The sequence below is a fragment of the Dasypus novemcinctus genome, chromosome 8 (genome assembly GCF_030445035.2).
Source record: "Dasypus novemcinctus isolate mDasNov1 chromosome 8, mDasNov1.1.hap2, whole genome shotgun sequence".
Taxonomy (NCBI): Eukaryota; Metazoa; Chordata; class Mammalia; order Cingulata; family Dasypodidae; genus Dasypus; species Dasypus novemcinctus.
Window position 1 is genome coordinate 20,652,273 of NC_080680.1, and position 22,250 is coordinate 20,674,522.

The window sequence follows — 22,250 nt, forward strand, 5'->3', positions numbered from 1 at the left end:
TTTGCTCATTGTTTTTGTTGCTCATTGTCTGCTCATCGTCTGTTCTTTGTTTCTTCTTTAGGCGGTACCAGGAATCAAACCCGGGACCTCCCATGTGGGAGGCAGGCACTCAACTGCTCAAGCCACATCCACTCCCTACTCTTTTGGGTTTTTTTTGCTCATTGCCTGCTCGTTTTTTCTCCTTGTCTGCTTGTTGTTTTTGCTTGATGTCTGCTCGTTGTTTGTTTGTATTCTTTAGGAGGCCCTGGGAGCCGATCCTGGGACCATCCATGTGGGCGGTGGGCACCCAACTGCCTGGGCCACATCTGCGACCCCCCACCAGTTATATTTCTAATATTAATTCAAAACCTTTTCCCAAGGAGTCATTGCCTTTTGGGAAACAATTTCCTAAAGCCTTATGTATTTGCTTCTCAACTCTCCATCACCTACTCTTATGAGAAAAGATAGGCAGCTCTAGGGCAAGGGATAGTCAGCCTTCTGGTTCATTCATGAAAACACTTAGCAACCATCTATCAGAGGGACCAAAAAGACTCTTATCATTGAGGTGTCCAAAAGATATATATATGCAGGTGCAAAGGATTGTGGCGCCTCAAGAGGTGCATTTGAAACGGACAGTCCCAGGTGGCATAAGGCCTAATGGCTAAAAGCATTTCAGGCTGGGCGTTGTGTGAGCCAAGGTACTGAGCTGGGAAGGATTGTTTCCAGAAAAGTTACTCAGCCAGTCTAAAGTGCGGGGGGGGCACATGATGGGGGGGCACGTGATGGGGAGTTTGGGGCTGTTAAATTGCGAGTGTGTTAGGGAGCATCAGATAGCAAGGGTGAATAACTTATACTTTTTTTTTTAAAGATTTCTTTCTTTCTTTCTTCCACCTCCACCACCCGACCCCGCTCCAGTTGTCTGTGTCTATTTGCTGCGTGTTCTTTGTCCGCTTCTGTTGTTGTCAGCAGCACCAGGAATCTGTGTCTCCCTTTGCTGTGTCAGCTCTCCGTGTGTGCGGCGTCATTCCTGGGCAGGCTGCACTTTCTTTGGCGCTGGGCGGCTCTCCTTACAGGACGCACTCCTTGCACGTGGGGCTCCCCTATGCGGGGACACCCCTGCGTGGCAGGGCACTCCTTGCGCGCATCAGCACTGTGCATGGGCCAGCTCCACACGGGTCAAGGAGGCCCGGGGTTTGAACCGCGGACCTCCCATGTGATAGACAGATGGCCTAACCACTGGGCCAAGTCTCCTTCCCAACTTACACTTTTTGAGAGGTATGCAAAGTGGAGAGAGTAAAAGTTTTGGAATAAGACAGTGGCATGATTAGAGATTAATCTGGGGAAGTTTTGTCAGGAAATATAAAGAACTGGAAGAGCAAAAATAAGACATGGGAAAAACCAGTTGAAAAAGAGCAGCAGTGTTGGAGAAGAATGGGGAAGAGGCCTTGGAAAAGCCTGAGCCTTTTTTTTTCCATTTAATAAATTGTTTACTCGTAAATCAATAAATAATATGTTACACTAAGCCTAAAAATATAGACAATCAGGACTATGTGAGGAATCTATAGGCATTTAAAGTGAGATTTCAGTTGCACATAGGTTTGTTTTGTAAACAGCATAATCACTGCATACATATACTCTGTATATTAAATTGTCTCATTTAAACTCACTCTCCTTAAGAAGGAGGTAGTCTGCTTAGTTCTAGTTGACTTATAATAAATTCCAAATTTGAGAGAGGTTTTCAGAGAACTCGTCCTAGCAGTTGCAAGATGGGTCATTTGAAAAATGAAACAAAACAGGAATCAAGAGTAGAATTCAATGGGAAGCGGACTTGGCCCAGTGGTTAGGGCGTCTGTCTACCACGTGGGAGGTCCGTGGTTCAAACCCCGGGCCTCCTTGACCTGTGTGGAGCTGGCCCATGCGCAGTGCTGATGCGCGCAAGGAGTGCCGTGCTACACAGGGGTGTCCCCCGCGTAGGGGAGCCCCACGCACAAGGAGTGCGCCCCATAAGGAGAGCCACCCAGTGCAGAAGAAAGTGCAGCCTGCCTAGGAATGGCGCCGCGCACACGGAGAGCTGACACAGCAAGATGACACAACTAAAAGAAACACAGATTCCTGGTGCTGCTGATAAGGATAGAAGCGGTCACGGAAGAACACACAGTGAATGGACACAGAGAGCAGACAACTCGGGGGGTGGGGGGAGAGAAATAAATAAAAAATAAAACTAAAATATCTTTTAAAAAATAAAAGAGTAGAATTTGGGAGGAGGTGCTGATTTCAGGAGGCTGAACAAGGGTGAGAAGGTGATTCCAACCTTTTGGAAACGTTGGACCTTGTGGCATTAGAGGGTTATCCCATTGGAGATGATATCCTGCAGTTGGACATGCCAGTCTGGAATTCGGGCATGAAGAACTGAGTAAGATTTGGCCACTGGATTTAGGCATATTTGCCCAGAGGTGAGAAGAAGAGAAGAAAATGAGGACTGGATTTAGAGGAACAGAAACATGCAGGGCTTAAGAGCAGGAATTTCAGAGCAAGGGATCTGAGTTCCTAGTCATCTCTCTGCCATTTAATTTCCATGAGGATTTGTGCAGTTGATGTACCATCTCCGAGCCTCAGTTTCCCCATTTGTAAAATAGAGATAACTGTATTTTCAACCTTAAAGAGTTGTGTAGGGATGAACTGTGTTCATTAAACAGTATCTTCATCGTCACTGTTTTTTATTTCAAACTGATAGTACTTTTGTTATTAATTTGCTGTTTATTCTGTAGTAGCAGCCCAGCCCATGTGCATATCAGCAAGAATATATTCCAAGCTAGAATACTCTATATTAAAATGTCAATCGCACCAACTAGTTGGTTAGGAAAGCTCTCCCCACTTATGCTCACATGGTGTTCAGAAAAGTTGCCTTTATATATGGGATCCTCTTAAACAGAAGAAAAGGAGAAATAACTTTGGTTTTGATTTTGGAATTTATGGATCAGCTAATATATGTTTAAGTGTCTCTTCAAATCTTGTAGTTTATGATAGCATGACAATTTTAGAAGCTGTATCAGAATTATTTCCTGTTTCTTGAATGATCGTCTCTGTAAAAAGTGAATTGTAACTTCCTTTCCATAAAAGAAACCCAGCCAGCCACACACCATTCTAGTTGCCCGTTTTTGGCCCACAGGCAAAGCTGGGCTTGTGACCTTTGAAAGCAGGTCTCTTCATCGTTGTATTTCTGAACTGACCCTTGGACGTTCAGGGCTGAGTGAACAGCTGGTCCTTTACCACGAAGTTATCAATCAGTAGCAAACGAGAGGCCACTTTTCAGTGTTACCCCTGAGGTGAGTCATAAGGAGTCAATAATAATCTTGCCTCCCTTTTCCTTTTGTAGGGTGTTAGGAAACTGAACTTTCCAACTTGGTTCTTTTGCCCGCTGTGGAAAGCACTGCCCTGCTTAAGATTCGTTGTGTAGGCAGCAGGCGATGTCCTCCTAGACCAGTTAGCAAATTAAGGTCACATGAGAATTGACTCCAATCCTTAGGTCCAGTGCTGTGCTTCAGAAATGCTACAGACAGCTTTCCCGGGTCGTTAGAAATCAGAGTGTCAGGTATCCCAGGCTTGGTGGCTGTGAAATGGCCCATTCCACTTTAGGGTCCAGAAATCATTTGCAGATTAGAAAAGCCATGCTAATACTTAATCCACATTTTTTCAAGGATTTAAAAATCCTTGCCAAGTTAACACATCCTTTCCATGAATTCCCTATCATGTGAATTAAAATGAGTTTATAGCTTTTTCAAAAATGTCACCGAGGTTTACTGTAAAAGAAGAAATAGAGACAGCGTCTAAGATTAATTTTTGCTCCCCAAATTCCGGAAGGAGAACTTTTGTGTCTCTGGGGGTTTTAAAAGGAAAGGTCGCAGGACCTGAACCCTAATGGGCTGCTTTCCTCCACTGATAGTAAAACTACTTGGGCTGCAGGGTTAGCTCATTTTAATAAAATCCAAATGAACTGTCTTTCATATCTCAAATCAAATAATGTCCCCAGTGAGTTTTAGTCCAGTGTAAACTTGGAGCACTTTTTCCTCCTTGCCAGCTACCTGTGACAACAGTTCTGCCTTGGCTGTTTTCCCAGAACTTGCCAGCAAAACTGGTTTAGAGGGTGCTGCTCTCCTGCCCACCACTGTCGGTCCGCACTTATATATTTGGGGGATGCCTATGGGTCTGTCAGAAGAGTCAGGCCGCCATTTTTGGGTGAGACTGGGGGCACCAGGTGCATCATGGGCAGTATGCCTGGGGGGGAACCTTCCATCTGGGAGGCCAGCCTGCTTGGTGGAGGGTACGTGATTGCCACGAGGGAAAGGCAGCATTCGAACACAGGACCCTTCCGTGCTTCCAAACATGGTTGTATTTGTGCCCAGGGGAGTTCAAAGTGGGAATGGAGCCATAACAGTCTGCCAGGCACTCTTCTAAGCCCTTGGGCCATATGAACTAATTTACCCCTCCTCTTCCCCATTGTGAAGAGATATATTCCCACTTTACAGATGGAGAACCTAAGGTCGGAGATACTAAGTGACCTGCCCAGGGTTACTTAGCGTGTGGCAGAGCTGGGGGTCTGAGCCCCAGGGGTCTCCAGTCAGAGCCTCGACACCCTGGCCTCCTGATGATCTGGCTGGAGGGACGAGCTATGCCACTCGTCTTGCCACTGAGTTTGTCTCGCAAGCACACTGTTCAATCAAGGGGTGGGTTGAGCTGAGTGTTGTTTGGGGGAGTGGGGGTCTTAGATCATAGAGATTATAAAGGGAGCCATTACTGATACCATGGAGTCTAATGGAATTTGCAATCTTTAAAGAGTTTGGATTCCATTGTTACTCTCTAAATTCATTCATCCCCTCAAAAAGTGTTCACTGAGCACTTACTATGTGCAGGCCTACTTCCAGGTGCTGTCACATCTTTGACATTTGACAGGGTCATACAGTGGTTTCCCCACATCCCTGAAACCTCATTTGCTGCCTTATTCTAATTCCTGCGGATAGCAAATTGGGAATTGAGCTAAAAGGGAGGCAAGTGCTGTGAGAAGGGCATTGCTCAAGCCCCATGGTGCCATGCCCTCTTCTCCACAACACCAAAGCACCTTCTAAACCAGGACAGAGCTTCCAGCTCCTGCTCAGCTCCCCTGAAGTCAATCTAGAACTTCAGTTTGAAGAGTATTATTAATTCACTTCCTGAGCAAAAAATTCCCAGGCCGGGTTCAATGGACCAAGCAAAAGTGTGACCTTCTTGCCAGGAGCTGAGGCCACATCTGCCATTGATTCTGTGGGCAAGTCTCCCCATGGACATCAAAATACGTACTGCAGGCTCTTCTTAGACTACCCTTCAGGGCCTTTGACGAATGATGATGGGTCAGAATGAAGAAATGTCTTGGTTCAAGGGAGTTTTCTGAAAACTTACGGAGAAAATAAACTCCATGTACTCTTCAGGTAATTAGTTCCTGGAAGAGATTTCTGAAGGCTTTTTTCCCTCTGTCCAAGTCACAGAAGTCTTGCTGGCTTCTGGCTTTTCATTGACCTGTGGAAGTGTATTTGCTGAGCTTGCCTCATCATCATGGCCTTGCATGCCTGCCTCAAAATAATGCAGGGCAGGGCAGCGTGAGAGACACGTAACAGACTAAGACATAACTCAAAGAATATCCAGTGAGATGATCACAAAAACCCAGATACTGTCATTATCAACATATCCGTATTATTTGCTGACAGTCTGAGATTTCACTCTTCTGAACCTTGTTTTTGCCTTAGAGTCACTTTTCTGTGCCTCCCTGAAAGTTTTCTTAATGCTAGGGCTCACCAGGAGAATCTCTCCTGCAAGGATGACTTAGAAGAGGAATGGAAATACATCAGTTTTGAGTTCGAGGGGCCCAGAATAATCTTATCTCCACGTGTCTTTTAACACTTCTCAAACAACTAGAGGGGAGCAGATGTAGCTCAAGTGGTTGAGCACCCGCTTCCCATATACAAGGTCCCAGGTTTGATCCCTGGTACCTCTTCGAAACAAAGACAGACAAACAAACAAATGAAAAGAAACAGCTCTCATTAGGGAGTGGCTATAGCTCAGGGGCTGAGCACCTGCTTCCCATGCACAAGGTCCTGGGTTCAATCCTTGATACCTCCTAAAAACAAAAACAAAAAACAACAACTAGAGCTACACCAACATCCATTAGCAACATTATTCACAACAGCCGAAAGGTGGAAACAACCTGTGTTCATCAACAGATGAATAAACAAAATGTGGTATATCCATACGATGGATTATTATGCAGCCAAAAAGGAATGGAGTTCTGGTGAATGCTACATCATGGGTGAACCTTAAATATTATTATGCTAAGCAAAATAAGCCAGACACAAAAGGACAAATATGGATGATTCCAGTTACATGAAATATCTAAAATAAATTCATAGAGACAAAGTAGATTGCGGTTACCAGGGGTTGGGATGAGGGGAGATGGGAGAGTTATTGCTTAATGGTCACAGAGTTTCTGTTTGGGGTGATGGAAAAGTGTTGGTAATGGTGGGGCTGATGGTAGCACAAAATTGGGAATGTCATTAATGCCACTGGATGTACATTTAAGTATGGCTATGGCAAATTTTATGTGATATAGCTTACCACAATAAAATTTTAAAAATGATCAGATGTTGGAGAAGGATTCTTCCTGCCAGAATAGGGAAGGGACCCTCAATGGGGTAGTGAGAAGAGGACGAGCGGGCTAAGAGCCAGTGGAGCCCATCGGTCGTCACCCAGTTGTGTAACGGAAACCCCGAAGGAGGCAGAGTTGGAGAAGTAGTTAGGCTTTTGCGATGATCTGGCGATGAAACAACCATCTCAGCACGATGTGCAGTGAGTATCCCCCGTATTGTCCATCCCTGCAGCATATCGCTTGTCCACACATCTTACATCGTGGTTAGAATGTGTCACCCTCTGGGAGCCTCTGCTTCTATGCGTGTTGGTCCTTCTTTGACCTAAGAGTAGGACCCACTTTGAAGTCCCAGAGTGGCAGCGAAGAAACCTGGCTGGTGACCGTGATTTGACGAGTCACCCACTGTCTTAGTTTCCTGTGGCTGCCATTCTAAAGTACTACAAACCTGGTGCCTGAAATAACAGAAATTTATTTTTCCACTGTTCTTGAGGTTGGAAGTCCAAAACCAAGGCGTCGGCAGGGCACGCCGCCTGTGCGGTCTGCTGGGGAGAACCCGGCCTCGCCTCTTCCCCCGTCTGTGGTTTCTGGCCATCCTACGCGTTTCTTGGCTTGAGGATGCATCGCTGCAGTCTCTGCCTCTTCCGTCTTTACATGCCCTTCCCCGTGGTGCTGTTGCTGTGTCCAAATTTCCTCCTCTTATACAGACACCAGCCGTACCGGGTCAGGGCCCGCCCTAACCAGGTCGGCCTCATCTTAACTGATCGCATCTTCAAAGGCCCTGTGTCCAAGTAAGGTCGCCTTCACAGGTCTGGGGCCTAGGATTGGAACGTGTCTTTTTTGGGGGGGGAGGGGAGGCATTTGCTGCCAAGCAAATACCGCACAATGGGTTAGGCCTAAACAGTGGTAATTTATCGGCTCACGGTTTCGAGGCTGGAAGTCCAAACCAGGGCGAAGTCAAGGCCGTGCTTTCTTCCCCAGGCCCTGGGGCCGGCTGCCGGGGATCCTCGGTCCTGGGCTTCCCGTCGTGAGCCAGCCACGTGGCCGCCTCTCCTGGCCTGTGCCGTCTCTTCCCGGTGCCGTCGACCTTCGGCTCTTGCTTCCTGTGACTTTCTCTCTGGTCTGAGTTGCACTGCGCTTATAAAGGACTAGAGTAACAGGGCTAAGGCCCTCCTGGTTGAGGTGGGCCACGCCTAAGCGAAGTAGCCCCAGCGAGAGTCCTTACAGCGGGCTCACACCCACAGGAATGGGTCAAGTTTAAGAACCTGTTTTGTGGGTTTAAAAAATTTTTTTTAATTTAATGGCCTTTCTTTTTAAAGATACATAGATCACAAAAAAATGTTACATTAAAAAAATAAAAAAGGTTTCCATATACCCCTCACCCCACCCCACTCCTCCCACATCAACGACCTCTTTCATCATTGTGGCACATTCATTGCATTTGGTGAATATATTTTGGAGCAGTGCTGCACCAGTGGACTTGCTGGTATTCTACTATAGAACTACTGTGACTCTGGCAATGGAAGAAACTATCACTGATGTGGAGACAGTGGCCACGGGAGTTGCTGAGGGCAGGGAGAGGGAAGAAGAGATGTGATGTGGGGGCATTTTTGGAACTTGGAGTTGTCCTAAATGATATTGCAGGGACAGATGCAGGACAGTATATATCCTGCCATAACCCACTGAATGGACTGGGGGAGAGTAAACTACAGTGTAAAAGAATATGTTTTTCTGGGGTACATAGCTTCAGAACACCACAGGGGAGGAGGAAGGACACACAATTCAACCCATAACAACCACCCTCGACAGTGATTGTAGCCTCGGGCATAATCTGGGGGTACAGGAGTTGCTTCTCTTTTCTGTTTGGCCAGATGCTGAATCTGCAAGCTCAGGAAGTACAATCCTGTGCATCAGAAACTCTCCTACTTTCATTCAATCCCAAAATGATTTATTTCATTCAATAAATCATGGTGACTGTATGTTTGGGACATAGTCATAGGGAATCTTGTCTCTCCTTGACCAGCTGGGTGGCCCTGGAGTACCACAAACCAGAGCTGGCCTCATGCCAGGGGAGCCTTTCCAGGGTGTCCTGTCCCTGCGTTTAGGTGCTCCCTGGAGCTAGGCCTCATGGGAAAGAGACCCCACGTTTTTACAAGTTACTCGTACAAATGCACACAGAGTACACTCCCTCTGGTTTGCAAATATATGAAAAGCAAACTTAGTGTTTTCTTTGGATAAATTATTAACATGAAGCTGTACTTTGGAGTCTACTGGCTGACTTATTTGGGCCTCTTTAGGGCTTTTTTTCACATTCAAAATAGCCTGCGGTTTTAAGGCCCCCTTTGCAGTGAGGCCTTCCTTGAACATCTGTGTTAACCACCTGCCCCGCTGTCGCCCTGTCGCCTCGATTTATGTTCTTAGAGCACCTGTCACTATTGCACAACCTTATTCAGTTCCTTGTTTCTTCTTTGAATATTACGTTAGAATATAAGCACCCTGAGGGCACGGATCTCATCTAGCTTGCACAGCCCTGTAACCCCAGCATCTAGAACAGTTCCCAGTGCACGGCAGGTGCCCAGTAAATACTTGTGGAGTCCATGAAAACTCAAACAAGCCTCCAGCAAGCTCCTGTGTATCACAAACTACGGCATGGTTGACCTTCACCCTTCTCTCTGAGCCAAGTCCAGAGAGAACATGGCCTTTTCCCCGCCAGCCTTGAGTGCCTCGTGCATCCCTCTTCCTCAGGGAGACGCAGGCCTGCCTCTCGGTCCCCCAGGCCATTTTCTTCCTCCATCACACCAAGGTCTGGAACTACCTTAGTCCATCAAGTTCAGCTTTCTGTTCTCTGCGAATGCCATTCATTCCCTCAGCAAGAATTTCTTGAGGGCCTACGATGGGGACACAAGGAGGAAAACATATCCATGGTTCTTATGTCATGGAAGAAAACATGCTCGAGATGGTGGCTCAAGCCCGGGGAGACTGTGGAGACACTCCCTTCCCTTCCCTCCCCTGCAGATGTGCAATCCCTTGAGGAGTGCAGCCTTTTAGATGAAAGGAAGGAATTACCTTTTTTTTTTTTTCCCACCTATTAGACACGGAGGTCTGTGCTACGCACTTTGTGTCCCTTATCTCAGGGAATGGTCCAGCATCCCCAAGAGGTTGGTGCCATTAGCCTCAGTGGACACAAGCTGGAAGGAGGCTCCCAGCAGGTGAGGGTGAAATCTCAACAGAGCCGCAGTCTTAGAGTTCGTGTTCTCTTCCAGCAACACTCTTCTCCCCTCTTGATCAATTACGACTTGATGGGTGGGACTCTCAGGCTAGGAAGGCGGGGGTACTGGTGTTAGTGAGGGGGTGTATGTGAGTTGGTGGGCTCCACGAAGCGCATCTCGTGCCACCAAAGGATTTGGCTGCCTAGTCTGCCAGCAGCATTGGACTCACAGTTGAGATCGGAAGAGATGGTGTGGGAAGAGAGCCAAATGGGGGTTATCTCCGCAAGATTGACTGACCCCTTGGGATTTTACTCATGGAATAGAAGGGGCATGATAAAAAGAAAGAAGCAGGGAAAAGGGCTGGAGGGCTGACATGCTGTTCTCCACGCGGTAAAGGCAACGATGCCCCGCTTGGCTGGCCCTGAAGAAGTGGCCTTGATGACACGACCGGGAGAACCCCGGGGGGGATGTCAGGCTGGACACTTGAGCTTGGAAGATGTCTGGTGCTGGCCCAGTTTTGCCCAGCCAGAAACAAGCGGTGTGTGTTTAGATAAAATGCCTTTGTTAGACATTCAGGCTTTGGATACCGTGACAGTGAGTTCCCAGGCAAACCCACAGCAGTCCCGGCCACAGCGCAGTTGTACCCCATCACCCACTTTCAGCTGCTGGGCGGTATCTTCAGACGCCCCTTCTCACTCCCTTTCCACGTGTGTTCTCATATCTTGTTTTGTGCTTCTTTCTGCCAAAGCATTTCGCCTCCTCTCTGCGTTTGTTTCAAGCCCAGGCTATGAGGACATATCTCTTCCTTAAATCTAACAAACTGGGCAGCATTTAGATGGAGCAGGTTGGATTATGGGAATTCTACAGTTATTGATTTGAAGTTACCTTGAAGATAAAGTGAAAAGCTGCAGGTAGCCCACTCCCTCCATCCCCGAGGACTCCCGCCAGGGGCAGCGGATATCTGTAAGAGAGCCTGGAAGTGAGAGCATGGTTCTCACCTCCACCCTGTCCTTATGGTTGGGAACAGTCCATTGGTGTCTCTGATTATGAATTTCCTCTATTATAGGAGGTGGTGGGCCCCGTCAAAGTACAGAATCTTTTCAGCTATAAAACCATGGACATCTTAACTCACTTCTTTGGGCTCATTCCAACCCAGAAGTTTTCCTTCTTGCTGTGTCTCTTAACTGATCCATTTAATCCATGAATTCAGGGGCAAAACTTGGTGAGGGGGGGGCAAAGAAAGATGTTCATCTTTTTATATACTAACATAGGTATACACGGGGAGTAGGTGTAGCTTGGTGGTTGAGCACCTGCTTCCCACGTACAAGGTCCCAAGTTCAATCCCTGATACCTCCTTTAAAAAAACACACAACAAAACCAAAACAAACAAACAAGAGAAAACCACCTAGATCTATACATATAATACATCTCTGCTTTTAAAATTTCATGGGGGGAGTGAGATTAGGAAAAAATATCCAAAAAGACTCCTTAGGAGGCCACAATGAAAAATAGAATGTTTGTTTTTTTTTTAAAGATTTATTTTTATTTATTTAATTCCCCTCCCCTCTCCCGGTTGTCTGTTTTCTGTGTCTTTTTTGCTGCGTCTTGTTTCTTTGTCCGCTTCTGTTGTCGTCAGCGGCACGGGAAGTGTGGGCGGCGCTATTCCTGGGCAGGCTGCTCCCTCCTTCGCGCTGGGCGGCTCTCCTTACGGGTGCACTCCTTGCGCGTGGGGCTCCCCTACGCGGGGACACCCCTGTGTAGCAGGGCACTCCTTGTGCGCATCAGCACTGCGCACGGGCCAGCTCCACACGGGTCAAGGAGGCCCGGGGCTTGAACCGCAGACCTCCCGTGTGGTAGACGGATGCTCTAACCACTGGGCCAAAGTCCGCTTCCCCTGAAAAATAGAATGTTGAGCAACCCTGATTTAACCATGAAGGTGTGCTGGGCACCACGGCAGGGACTGAGCTGAAGCTGAAGGACACGTTTCCCTCTCTCCAGTGAAACGACCGTCCTGCATGGCTTGTTCCTTCTCAGATAATGTGTCTTCTTTCCTTTCTTCTAAATCCTACTACATGCTCACTCCGGGTGGGTTTACAGATGCATCTACAAGTTCTAGAAACCAGGGCTGACCCTTTTCTGGCTTTTCCTCCCTCTAGGTATGGAATCGCTGGCTCAACCAATGTGACTGGCGACCAAGTGAAGAAGCTGGATGTCCTCTCCAATGACCTGGTTGTTAACATGTTGAAGTCGTCCTTTGCCACCTGTGTCCTTGTGTCGGAAGAAGATAAGCAGGCCATCATCATAGAGCCTGAGAAAAGGGTGGGTCTTTGCTTCCACTCTCAGTGGTTTAAATGTAACTATTTTTCTTCCCAGCTTTGCAAAGGATGCTATTTGTTCATCCACGTGGATTCCTAGGAGTCACCCTAGCTCCCTCCTGAACCACATCAGTCAGGGCTTCACAGATCTGCCTCACAACCAAATCGAAAATCTGTCCTCTCCTCTCCAGTACCACTAGCACTAGTTCCTGCCACTGGCATCTCGTCTCTAATCCTCTTCTCTAATCCTCTTAGAGAAGGAGGACTCGTCTCTAATCCTCTTCATTCTTGAGTTCAAGGCTTTTCCAAGCCTGACTTCTGTTTGCTCTTTGCTTCAGCTCCATCCACCAACCTCCCAACCATCACACCTGACCCTCGTGCCAGCCTAAACTGCTCACAGTTCCCATCACTGGATCTCACTGGAGTTCCTATTGGTCTAATTGCTTCTAAAGGCAGAGGGTAGATTCTATTCTTCTCTCTATCCCAGAATCTAGCACAATGCCTGGTCCATGGTAGGGGCTTGACTACAAACGACTATTGAAAACCTCAATGAGAGAGGATATGCAGCTTTTAGAAAACAAAAGTAATGCTAGTGACAACTTTTGAGATTAGAAGTGCAGTTCTGTGGACTTACTGTCTTTTCTGCCTTGGGGATATGAAGGAGTCAGATTTGGGGGGGAAAAAAAAAAAGAGAAGATAAATTTAGAGTAGCTGCCTCATACCCACTCTTGACCACATTAGGAAGATGGATATCACACTTGAGTAACTTGTTTTGCATCATTCCTAAAGTAGATTTCAGACTCAAAGTTCATGTTTATCTCTGCTGGACTTTTAAGGTATCTGGCAGTTTGAGGCATGTGGATTGAATTCTCTATCCATCACCCCAAGCTTCCCTGACTACAGATGTGATATTCTAGATGACACCTTCCCCTGTAATAGTCAATGAGGGTGATTTCTGAAGGGCAAGAGATCAGGGAACAATCTTAAGGTGGTACAGAACATTTAAAAACCACATCTTAAGGTGGATAACTTGGAGATGGAAAACCCCCAGTTGTGTTTTGGTAAACTAGCTCTTTAAAAAAAAGCCCAAACCCCAAACAACTGATTTGTAGCATGTGCCAATTCCCCTCGTGTAAATGCGCCCCACAGCTGATTTCAACCTACCAACATGACAGCACTGACAGTGGAGTTGGGAGGAGATGTGCACCCTTGAGAGCCTGTACCAGTGCACTCCACCCCGCTCCTCACACTGAAAACCCCACTCAAAGAAGGAATCCTTGGAATTCCCACAACAGAGGATCGCTTCTGTTTGGGAATTGCAATAGAGATGCTGCTGAGAATACTATTCAGTGCAATTTCAAGTATCATCTGTTAGACCTGAATAAGAAGTTTCTTGTAGATTACATTACCAGGAAAGTCTTTGTTTCACCCAAGAAATTATGTTTTTCTCTTATGAATAAAGAGAAATAAGTAACTAGCCCTGTTTCTCTTTTTCCTTTGGCTTCCAAGGAAACTCAAACAAAATTATGATCCAACAATATCAACTATGTAGAAAATTATGACTTTTTAAATCTACTTCCTATTCTAATTATGTTTTCTCTGCCTATTGATCTTCTAATAACATATTTTTATCTCAGGTCTTCCATGACAGAGTATAAATGAAAGAGACCCACATTTCTTGAACTTACCCCTAGATTGCCTTTGTTTCCCCTGGGTGTACATGCTCTATCTGGTTTAAATGTGTTTATTTTTAAAGTAAAACCACATTTCTTTTTTCTTTGCTCCAGGGTAAATATGTGGTCTGTTTTGATCCTCTTGATGGCTCTTCCAACATTGATTGCCTTGTGTCTATTGGAACCATTTTTGGCATCTACAGAAAGGTAAAATATGATGACAGATCAAGCCCCTGGTTTTGGACCAAAAGAAAACTTAAGCTTGAGCATCCGGAATGTGTATAGATAGATTTATATCCCAGCTTATCCCTTTTCCAGCATTAATTGTTCAGTGAAGACCCATTAATGTCTTAAAAGAAAGTACAGTAATAAAACATGGGTGGGAGGAAAAGGATATTTCACTCTTTTGACTGTATTTTAATACTTTTATGATGGGAAATGATTTTTCAAAAGAAAATTGTGAGAGTACGGCAACAGTTGAGATTGCATATACCAGAACTGTTCTTTAAATTCTCCAAATTAGGGGTTGGCCAACTATGTGTACAGCCCATGGACCAAACTCAGCCTGTGAGCAAGGAATTTTCAGATGATTGAAAAAAATCTAAAGGGGAATAATACTTTGTGACCCATGCCATTTAAATTTCAGTGTCCAGACATAAGTTTGATTGGCATATGGTCACGCGCATTTGCTTAAGTGTTGCCTCTGACCGATTTCACACTCCAGTGGCATCGCTGTGTAGTAAGTGTGATAGAAACTCTATGGCCCATCAGGCCTGAAATATTTGCTATCTGTCCACTTATGGGAAAAGTTTGCCATCCCCTGCTCTGAGGCATGAAAAGCACACAGATGCAGGATGGGAATCCCACCCCTGGTCCTGGTTCCTCTATTTGTGTGAGCTGAGCAAGGCAGCCCACCTCCAGAGCTTCCCTTTCCTCCTTTTCCTTTAAATGTGCTCTGTGTGTGTGTGTGTGTGTGTGTGTGTAAAAGAGAGTGCTAGAAAGAGAGCAAGCTCTCAAGTACACAGACCAGCGAAAGATAGAATGAATTATCTGTGAACACATCATAAAACTTTATCAGATCTAAACTATGTCATTTTCGCTCCAGTTTTTCTTATTTTAAAATGAAATAAAACCTCCCAGATGCAGTTGAGGCTGAACCCCTGTTTTGTTGAAGTAAAAAACTGCACTGGAATGTTACATGGGCAAAGATGACTTAATATAAGGTCTGTTGTAGTAGGAAAGAGAAACTAGAACTCCACGTCATCTAGACAGAGGACAGTGGGGTTTCTAAGGGCTGGGGTGGCTGGAGGAAACCTTCTGGAGGAAGTTAAGGGGCGGTGGCCACAGGTTGGATGAATGGTTTGCTGAGTTTGCAGTTAGTGCCATTGGGTTCCTAATGTTTTCTTTTGCTGTGATTAGACCACTTGGAGCTCCAAGGGTGTGGGGAGGAAGATGGAGATAAGGAACTACCTAATTAGGAGCCCTCAGATTCTTGGATAGGGTTGGAGCTGGGTTACGAAGGTCATAACTTAAGAAATGAGACCTGAAATTTCACTTAATATTTTTTTAAAAAGCGCAACTTATTGTCTAGTGTTATACATAATCTCCTTTCATACCCATGAGAAATGGGACAGTTATTTTGGTCATTGGGATTTATTTTGCTTTTTGGTTGTATGAAAAGCCCATCCACACCAAAATCAACTGGAGTTATAGAAGGTTCTCATTCTCCTACCAGAATTGCAAGGGCAATGATTCCTCTAATTTCCAAGACCTACCATGAATCGTACCATTCCTATTATAGACACAGAAGGATGTGTCTATATGTCATTTGACTCACAAAATATAAAATCTATAGTATAGCAAGTCAGGTTTATAGCAAAATCCTTCCACAGGGAGGAAGACTTCCGGTTAATGACTTAAGTAAATTAAAGCAGTGCTACCGTTTGCCGACCCCATTCTCCACCTCATTCCGCGACAAATCAAAGCTCTTTTAAGGAAAAACCATCCTAGGGAATGGAGAGACAATGGCTGTCAAGTTAAAAAAGAAAAATTCAAACCAGCTTGACTGATGAATGCTGGTCTAACACAACAGTTAGTTGAGAAGAGAACACTTCTCAATGAACCCAAAGCAACTCTCTTAAAGACTGAAAAGATGATGAGTATGACACGGGCCTTTGAGTCAGTGCAGTTAAACATCAAGGTGCCTGATGCTTCAAGGGAGACCTCCCCTGCTTTTTTCTTCCTGTGAAGCCCCTCCTTGGATGGCTTGCCCTGTGGGATGGCATCTGTAACTGGAGCACTTTGCAACAGTGGTCAGCCTTTGCCCTTCTGTGGCTTGGAAACTCAGGCTCAAAAGGGCCTTGAAGGGCACATCCAGGTGCACCTTGTGTTATTGCACTTCGCAGATATTGTTTTTTTACAAGTTGGAGGTTTGTGGCAACCCTGTGTCAAGCCAAGTCTATGAGTGCCATATTTCTAGTGGTTCATTTCATGTCTCTGTGTCACATTTTAGTTAAGGTATATAATATATACATGGCTTTTTGAGACATAATGCAATTATACTTAATAGATTACATATAGCATCAACATAACTTTTTTATGTATGGGAAACCAAAAAATTCGTGTGACTCACTTTATTGCAACATTCGCTTTATTGCAATGGTCTGGAACTGAACCCGCAGTATTCCCCAGGTGTGCCTGTAGTTCCTTCCGCAGCATCTTCCGAGGGGTCACCCAGCCTCGAAATGGAAACATCCAGAGGAATAGATTCTCTAGAAGACAATTCCTTTTGGTGGTGGACAATCATCATGGCTAGATGTTTCCTTGCTGCTCATTTGGCCTTTTAGAGCATCAGAAAATATTTGTTTACATGCTCGGAAACAGCTTAACTGGTTGCTTTTTTTCCCTTCTTCTTCTTTGAGCTAAATAAACATCTTTCATATGAGATTTCCTCTAGCCTGGGCACCCTCTGATTTACGGTGCCCTTTAAAAATAGCAGCAGGCAGTGGCCTTGGCTAGGTAGAAAAAGGTAGTGTCCAGAGGGTTTCCGTTTTTTCAAGTGCTTTGTGCCCACTGATTTATCCTGGGATGTCTGCATGAGAGTGGAATTGATTCCCTTGGAGGAAAAGACATGGCCGGGATTTGGAGGAGGACATCCAGGCATTAGGGAAGGAAGGCAGGCTAGAAAAGAAGCCTTTCAAATCCGCCATTCCATGAAATTGTTTTCTCCTTCTTCTGAGTATGGGGTCACAGACAAGTGTTTTTGTTCCTTATTTCATGCCAGGAAATTGAAGAGGGCATTTCTTTGGTGACAGTTTCAGGAAAAGATGTTCACTCTCCTGAATCACCACGGGGGGGCAGGGATATTTCTGGGCTGGGGGACCCTGGGGGCTTTGAGAACTGGTTATCCAAGCCTCCGGGGGGAGGAAAGGATAGTTAGAGGGAGCTGGGTCTTTGCACCACGTCCCTGGCTTTGAGGGAAGTGAGGCATTGTTAAAAATGACCCCCCAACAGGGGATCTGTATTGACACAGTCCATTAATGTCCTTTTCAAGGTTATGCCTTGGAAAAATTTGGCATTTGGGGAAACAACTAAAATTTTTTACCCCATGTTTAGTCTGTTTAATTGAAAGAGAAATGTTATTTTCAATGAAGTAGCTCAGGTGATTCTGATGCAGAGGGTCTGTGGGCCACACTGTCAATCGTTATAGGAAGAAGTTACTTGGAATGTTTGTGCTGGGAGGACATTTATCTCCAGCTTCATAACAGATTTATCTCTAGCTGCATAACACAGATGCCCTTATTTACCCAATCTGTGATGGGGGAATGACTGAATGAAATGTGGGGGAAATTGCCCATCTTCGTTTCAGTTTAACTTCAAGCAATGAGTAATCAATCTGAAAGAATTGTTTGGGAGCTGTTTGGGGGATTGGAAAAACCAGTCAATGTTAATAAAGATGACACTTGGTGGTAAACTGTCATTGATAAGGAGCCAACCCCTTAAAATGTGCCCTTCCCCTGTTTTAGGCAAACTGTGTGTCACACAACCCAGTGGGCTATAAAATTAACTTAGTGGGTTGCAGCTAGTATTCTTTTTTAAAATGAAAAAATAGAAAATAGATTACAGTGCATCTCATGTTCTAAGTGTAGGTGTTGTTTCGTTAATTTTTTTTTTTTTTGCAGTTTGTGTGTGTGTATGTTGGTTCTGGCTTGCAATATAAAATGTATGTCTTACTGTGCGGCATGGTCAAAAAATTTGAAAGCAATTGCCCTAGCCTCTCATGACTCTGGGGAGATATCCTAAGTTCCTACACATCCGAGAATTTCCTGGATGCATGAGTGACATAGACCACACTTTTCAGTGGGGATGTGCTGCAGTTGGCAAGAGCTCATGAAATTGATTTCCTCAACACCAGGCAGTCCAGTGCTAATTTGTTTAACCATGGGATGGAGTAGGCAGGTGAAAGACATTGATGTTGTTAATAAGATTAAATTAGCCAGAGATGGCAAGAGAGCATGCTCATTTTTGGAAGTGATCATGGAGAAAGAAGAGAATATCAGATTAATAAAATTGGAGATGGACCCTGATGGGAAAGAAGGATCCAGATGCAGGAAATTTGGGTTCTGGTGGGAAGGCTGCTGTGCTAATAGACTCAGGATATTACTGGTGTGTGGAGTTCATCCCCTCTGGGGAGATGTCCTCCTCGGTTAGCGCACCTTGGCCAGGCATCCCTTTAAGGGTTCCACTGGAAAGAGCAATCACAAAACCAAACCAAAAAAAAGCCATGTTTGTTCCTTTCTTGCCCCAGAATTCAACTGGCGAGCCTTCGGAGAAGGATGCTCTGCAGCCAGGCCGGAACCTGGTGGCCGCCGGCTACGCGCTCTACGGCAGCGCCACCATGTTGGTCCTCGCCATGGACTGTGGTGTCAACTGCTTCATGTTAGATCCGGTGAGAGGCCTTGGGGGAGGGGCTGTGCGTGTGTGAGCGCGTATGTGGTGGGCGGTGGGCAGAGGTGGGAGCTGAGGTCCTGGGAGGGACAAGGAGGGTGGGGTGGGAAGATACAGGGACAGTACATTTGTCATGAGGAGATTGTCAAGGTGGGAAAGAATATCTGCCCAGAGCATAAGAGAGTCTTTGCTCCAACTTGACCTCTTGGACCCACTCAAGTGCCTCAAATGCCCACGGAGGCCAGGTGGGTCATCTGAGGGGACGGTGGGGAACTGACAAGGTTCAGCAAAGGGCACTACTCAGGAATATGGCCCAATATTGTCAGGGCTTCTGATGTTTCAAGAAACCCTGGGTTTGCATAAATGTAATATTTCTTGATTTGTGATAGGCCACGTTAGCCAACTAACACACATTTATGGACCAGGTGGGGCCTGTGGATTGTCTGTTTGTCATCCCTGCTTGGACCGTGTCCACTTCTTGACACTATCTTTGTCAAGAGGCTGTTTTCCTGAGGAGAGGGGGTGTCCCAACTGAAGCAATGGACTACACTGTTTCTTCAAAAATAGCCCACCAAATCTATGTGGTGTCCTGTGCATGCACATAAACCTTCAGTGAATGCGGATTTGACAGAGTAGAGGTCAAGGAAATGAAAATAGTGAAAGAAAGGAAGATAATTTCCTTAGCCACCTTACAGAGAAAAGCTACCTTCCTCCTGAGAGCACTCCAGGTGCCATGGAAAATAGCCAATAACAGTTCTAATTTGTGGAGCACTTCTCCTACATGCTTATTGAGTGCTCTCTTTACCCATTGAAATGATGATTTCAACAGAGCAGATAAAATAGGAGGAAAATCTTTAAATATTTGGTCTGACTTTGTAGCTTCTAAACCCACCACTAAAACATACACTCCAAGGAAGACTCTTTAAAACACTGGCTTGTTATTTGTTGGTTCCAAAGTCCCAAGGGGAAAAGAATTGGATTTATAACCTCCTTTTGGTTTGAGCAATGTCCTCGTGATGTTAAGGGAACACTTTATTCGGTGGGTTTTGAACTTGAAACCTCTGTGAGTGTCAGGCACACAGCCTGCCTCTGCTCCACGCATTCTCACGTACTCAGACTTCCACCTCCTTACAAGTATGGGTGTTTAAATAAACAGGCACCAGGGAAAGCCCCCGGTGAGGAAATCTTACCAAAAAATACAGGCAGAACCAGGGCAAAGTTCAATCTGCGCCCGCGCGCGGTTTCCGAAATCACTGACGTAAGTGGGTTTATCGCCTCCCCAGACGTTTACTGCTTCCCCAGACATTGCTCTGGTGTCTTCTCCACTACCTTTAAGCTGGTGGATGTGTAGGACAAAATAAAATCTCTTCTTGCTTCCCGACTGCGGACAGGTGTCTCTCCCGGTGTAAGTTTCTGTGTATGTGATAATCCTTTGCCCTCCTCAGACCTAAAGGCCGCTAGGTGTCTGGAGGAAACGTGCAGGCCTGTGACATTCTCCTGCGCACCGTCGTCACTCAGTTTGATTAAAACCATTCGGCTCACTGATGCCTGCCAGGATGAGCCTCCTACCGGAGAGACGCTAAGTGCTTTCTCTTCCTTTCGGCTTGCTGCAAGGACAGGCTGATGGTTCCTGCTAAAACAACTGCAGCTGCTGTATTTGCACTTCTAGAAGGCTTTAAAAGGAAAGCTTTTGCATCTCTTGTCTCCAGGCGCAGGAGACTGGCTCTCCCCTGCCCCTCGGATGTTCTGGCCAGGCACCCGCGTCTGCCAGGCCTGGCTTCTCGGGCTCCGGGCGCATGGGGTGGGATGGCTGCATTTTCTAAACCATTTAGCTTTACTGATCATAAAAGTATATTTCTACATGTTTGTGGTCAAAACTTTTGGAATTATGAAAACCCTAAGAGAAAAAAAATCACCCACAATGACACCTTTCGATGAGCACCGTTAGTTCTAGTTTCTAGCTCTGGGTGCCTTAATCCTAGCCTGTTCCTGCCTTCCCTCCTCCCTCCCCAATTCTCCCTCCCTGTCCTGTCCTCCCTTCTTCTCTCCTCTTTCCCCCCCTCCTCCCTGTCTCTCCCTCCTTGCTTGCCTCCCTTCCCTCCTTCCATTCCTCTGTAAAAATGCCCTGTGCTTCACTTACTCGCCCCCCCCCCCCCACCTCTGGCAACCACTGAACTTTTTACTGTGTCTACAGTTCTGTCTTTTCTAGATCATCCTATTTTTTAAAGAAAAATGTGTTGTAGATATATATATACACACACTAAACTCAAAATTTCCTGATTTAACCACTTTCAAGGGTATGGTTAAGTGGTACTAATTCCATTCACAATATTGTGCTACAGCATCACCAACATCCATTACCCAAACTTTTTCATCCCCCTCAAAGTCTAAACCCATTAAGCAATAACTTCCCTTTCCTCTCCCCCCTGGTCCCTGGTAACCTGTAATCTACTATCTGTCTCTATGAATTCGCTTCTTCTAGGTATCGCATATATGCATGGTCATGTAATATTTGTCTTTTTCTGACTGGCTTAGTTCACTCAACATAATGTCTTCAAAATTCATCCATGTTGTCACATGTGTCAGAACTTCATGCCTTTTTGACGGCTGCATAATATTCCTTGGCATGTGCATACTGCGTTTTATTTAGCCATTCGTCTGATAGACGCTTGGGTTACTTCTGTTGTGTGTAGTGCTGCTATGAACATTGGTGTACACGTATCTGTTCAAGTCCATGCTTTTAATTCTTTGCAAACCCCACCCCCCACCAGCCCATTACCCACCTTGCACCTCAGAGAGGGTCCCGGCCAGGCCTGGAAGAAGCTTTTCACCATCTACCTTTCCTTCCTTGTTTTAAAGGCCATCGGAGAGTTCATTTTGGTGGACAAGGACGTGAAGATCAAAAAGAAGGGAAACATCTACAGTATCAATGAGGGTTATGCCAAAGACTTTGATCCTGCCGTCACTGAGTATGTCCAGAGGAAAAAGTTCCCCCCAGTAAGTGAGGGAGGGGGCAGTGGCTTCTCTCAGACTCGCGGTGGGTCAGCGTCCAGGCACCGGGCAGCTCTGGGGCGTGAGTAGGATCAAGAAAGACCCTGGAGGGGGAGCGGGTGCAGCTCAGTGGTTGAGTGCTTGCTTCCCCTATGTGAGGTGCCAGGTTCAATGTGGCGATGTAGAAATCTGTTGGTTCCTGATGTGCCTGGAGCCGATGGGAGGAGGAATGGACTGGATTTCACACCTGCATTGACTCTGTAGTAAAGTACTCACCGTGGGAACTGGATTTCCTACTCAGGAGGTCCAATTGGAGTGTCCTTTGCTGCTTTCTCTTGGCAGAAGAAAATCAGGACAATAAAGCCAACCAGATGAATGAGTTCATGACAATAAAACATTTTCACTTCTGGGGTCCAAGATCCCAGATGGTATAAAGCGTGGTTCTTGTCTGATCCTGCTCTAATGG

At 45.8% G+C, this 22,250-nt stretch overlaps 1 protein-coding gene across 1 annotated transcript in view; it reads left to right on the forward strand.

Moving 5' to 3' along the window:
• Positions 1-22,250, forward strand: part of FBP1 (fructose-bisphosphatase 1) — a 28,218-nt gene that overhangs the window by 3,139 nt on the left and 2,829 nt on the right. The window contains exons 2-5 of the mRNA XM_004470933.3: positions 12,015-12,177; positions 13,961-14,053; positions 18,654-18,794; positions 21,653-21,790. Coding sequence (XP_004470990.1) covers positions 12,015-12,177; positions 13,961-14,053; positions 18,654-18,794; positions 21,653-21,790 — 535 coding nt within the window. The remainder of the gene's footprint in view (positions 1-12,014; positions 12,178-13,960; positions 14,054-18,653; positions 18,795-21,652; positions 21,791-22,250) is intronic.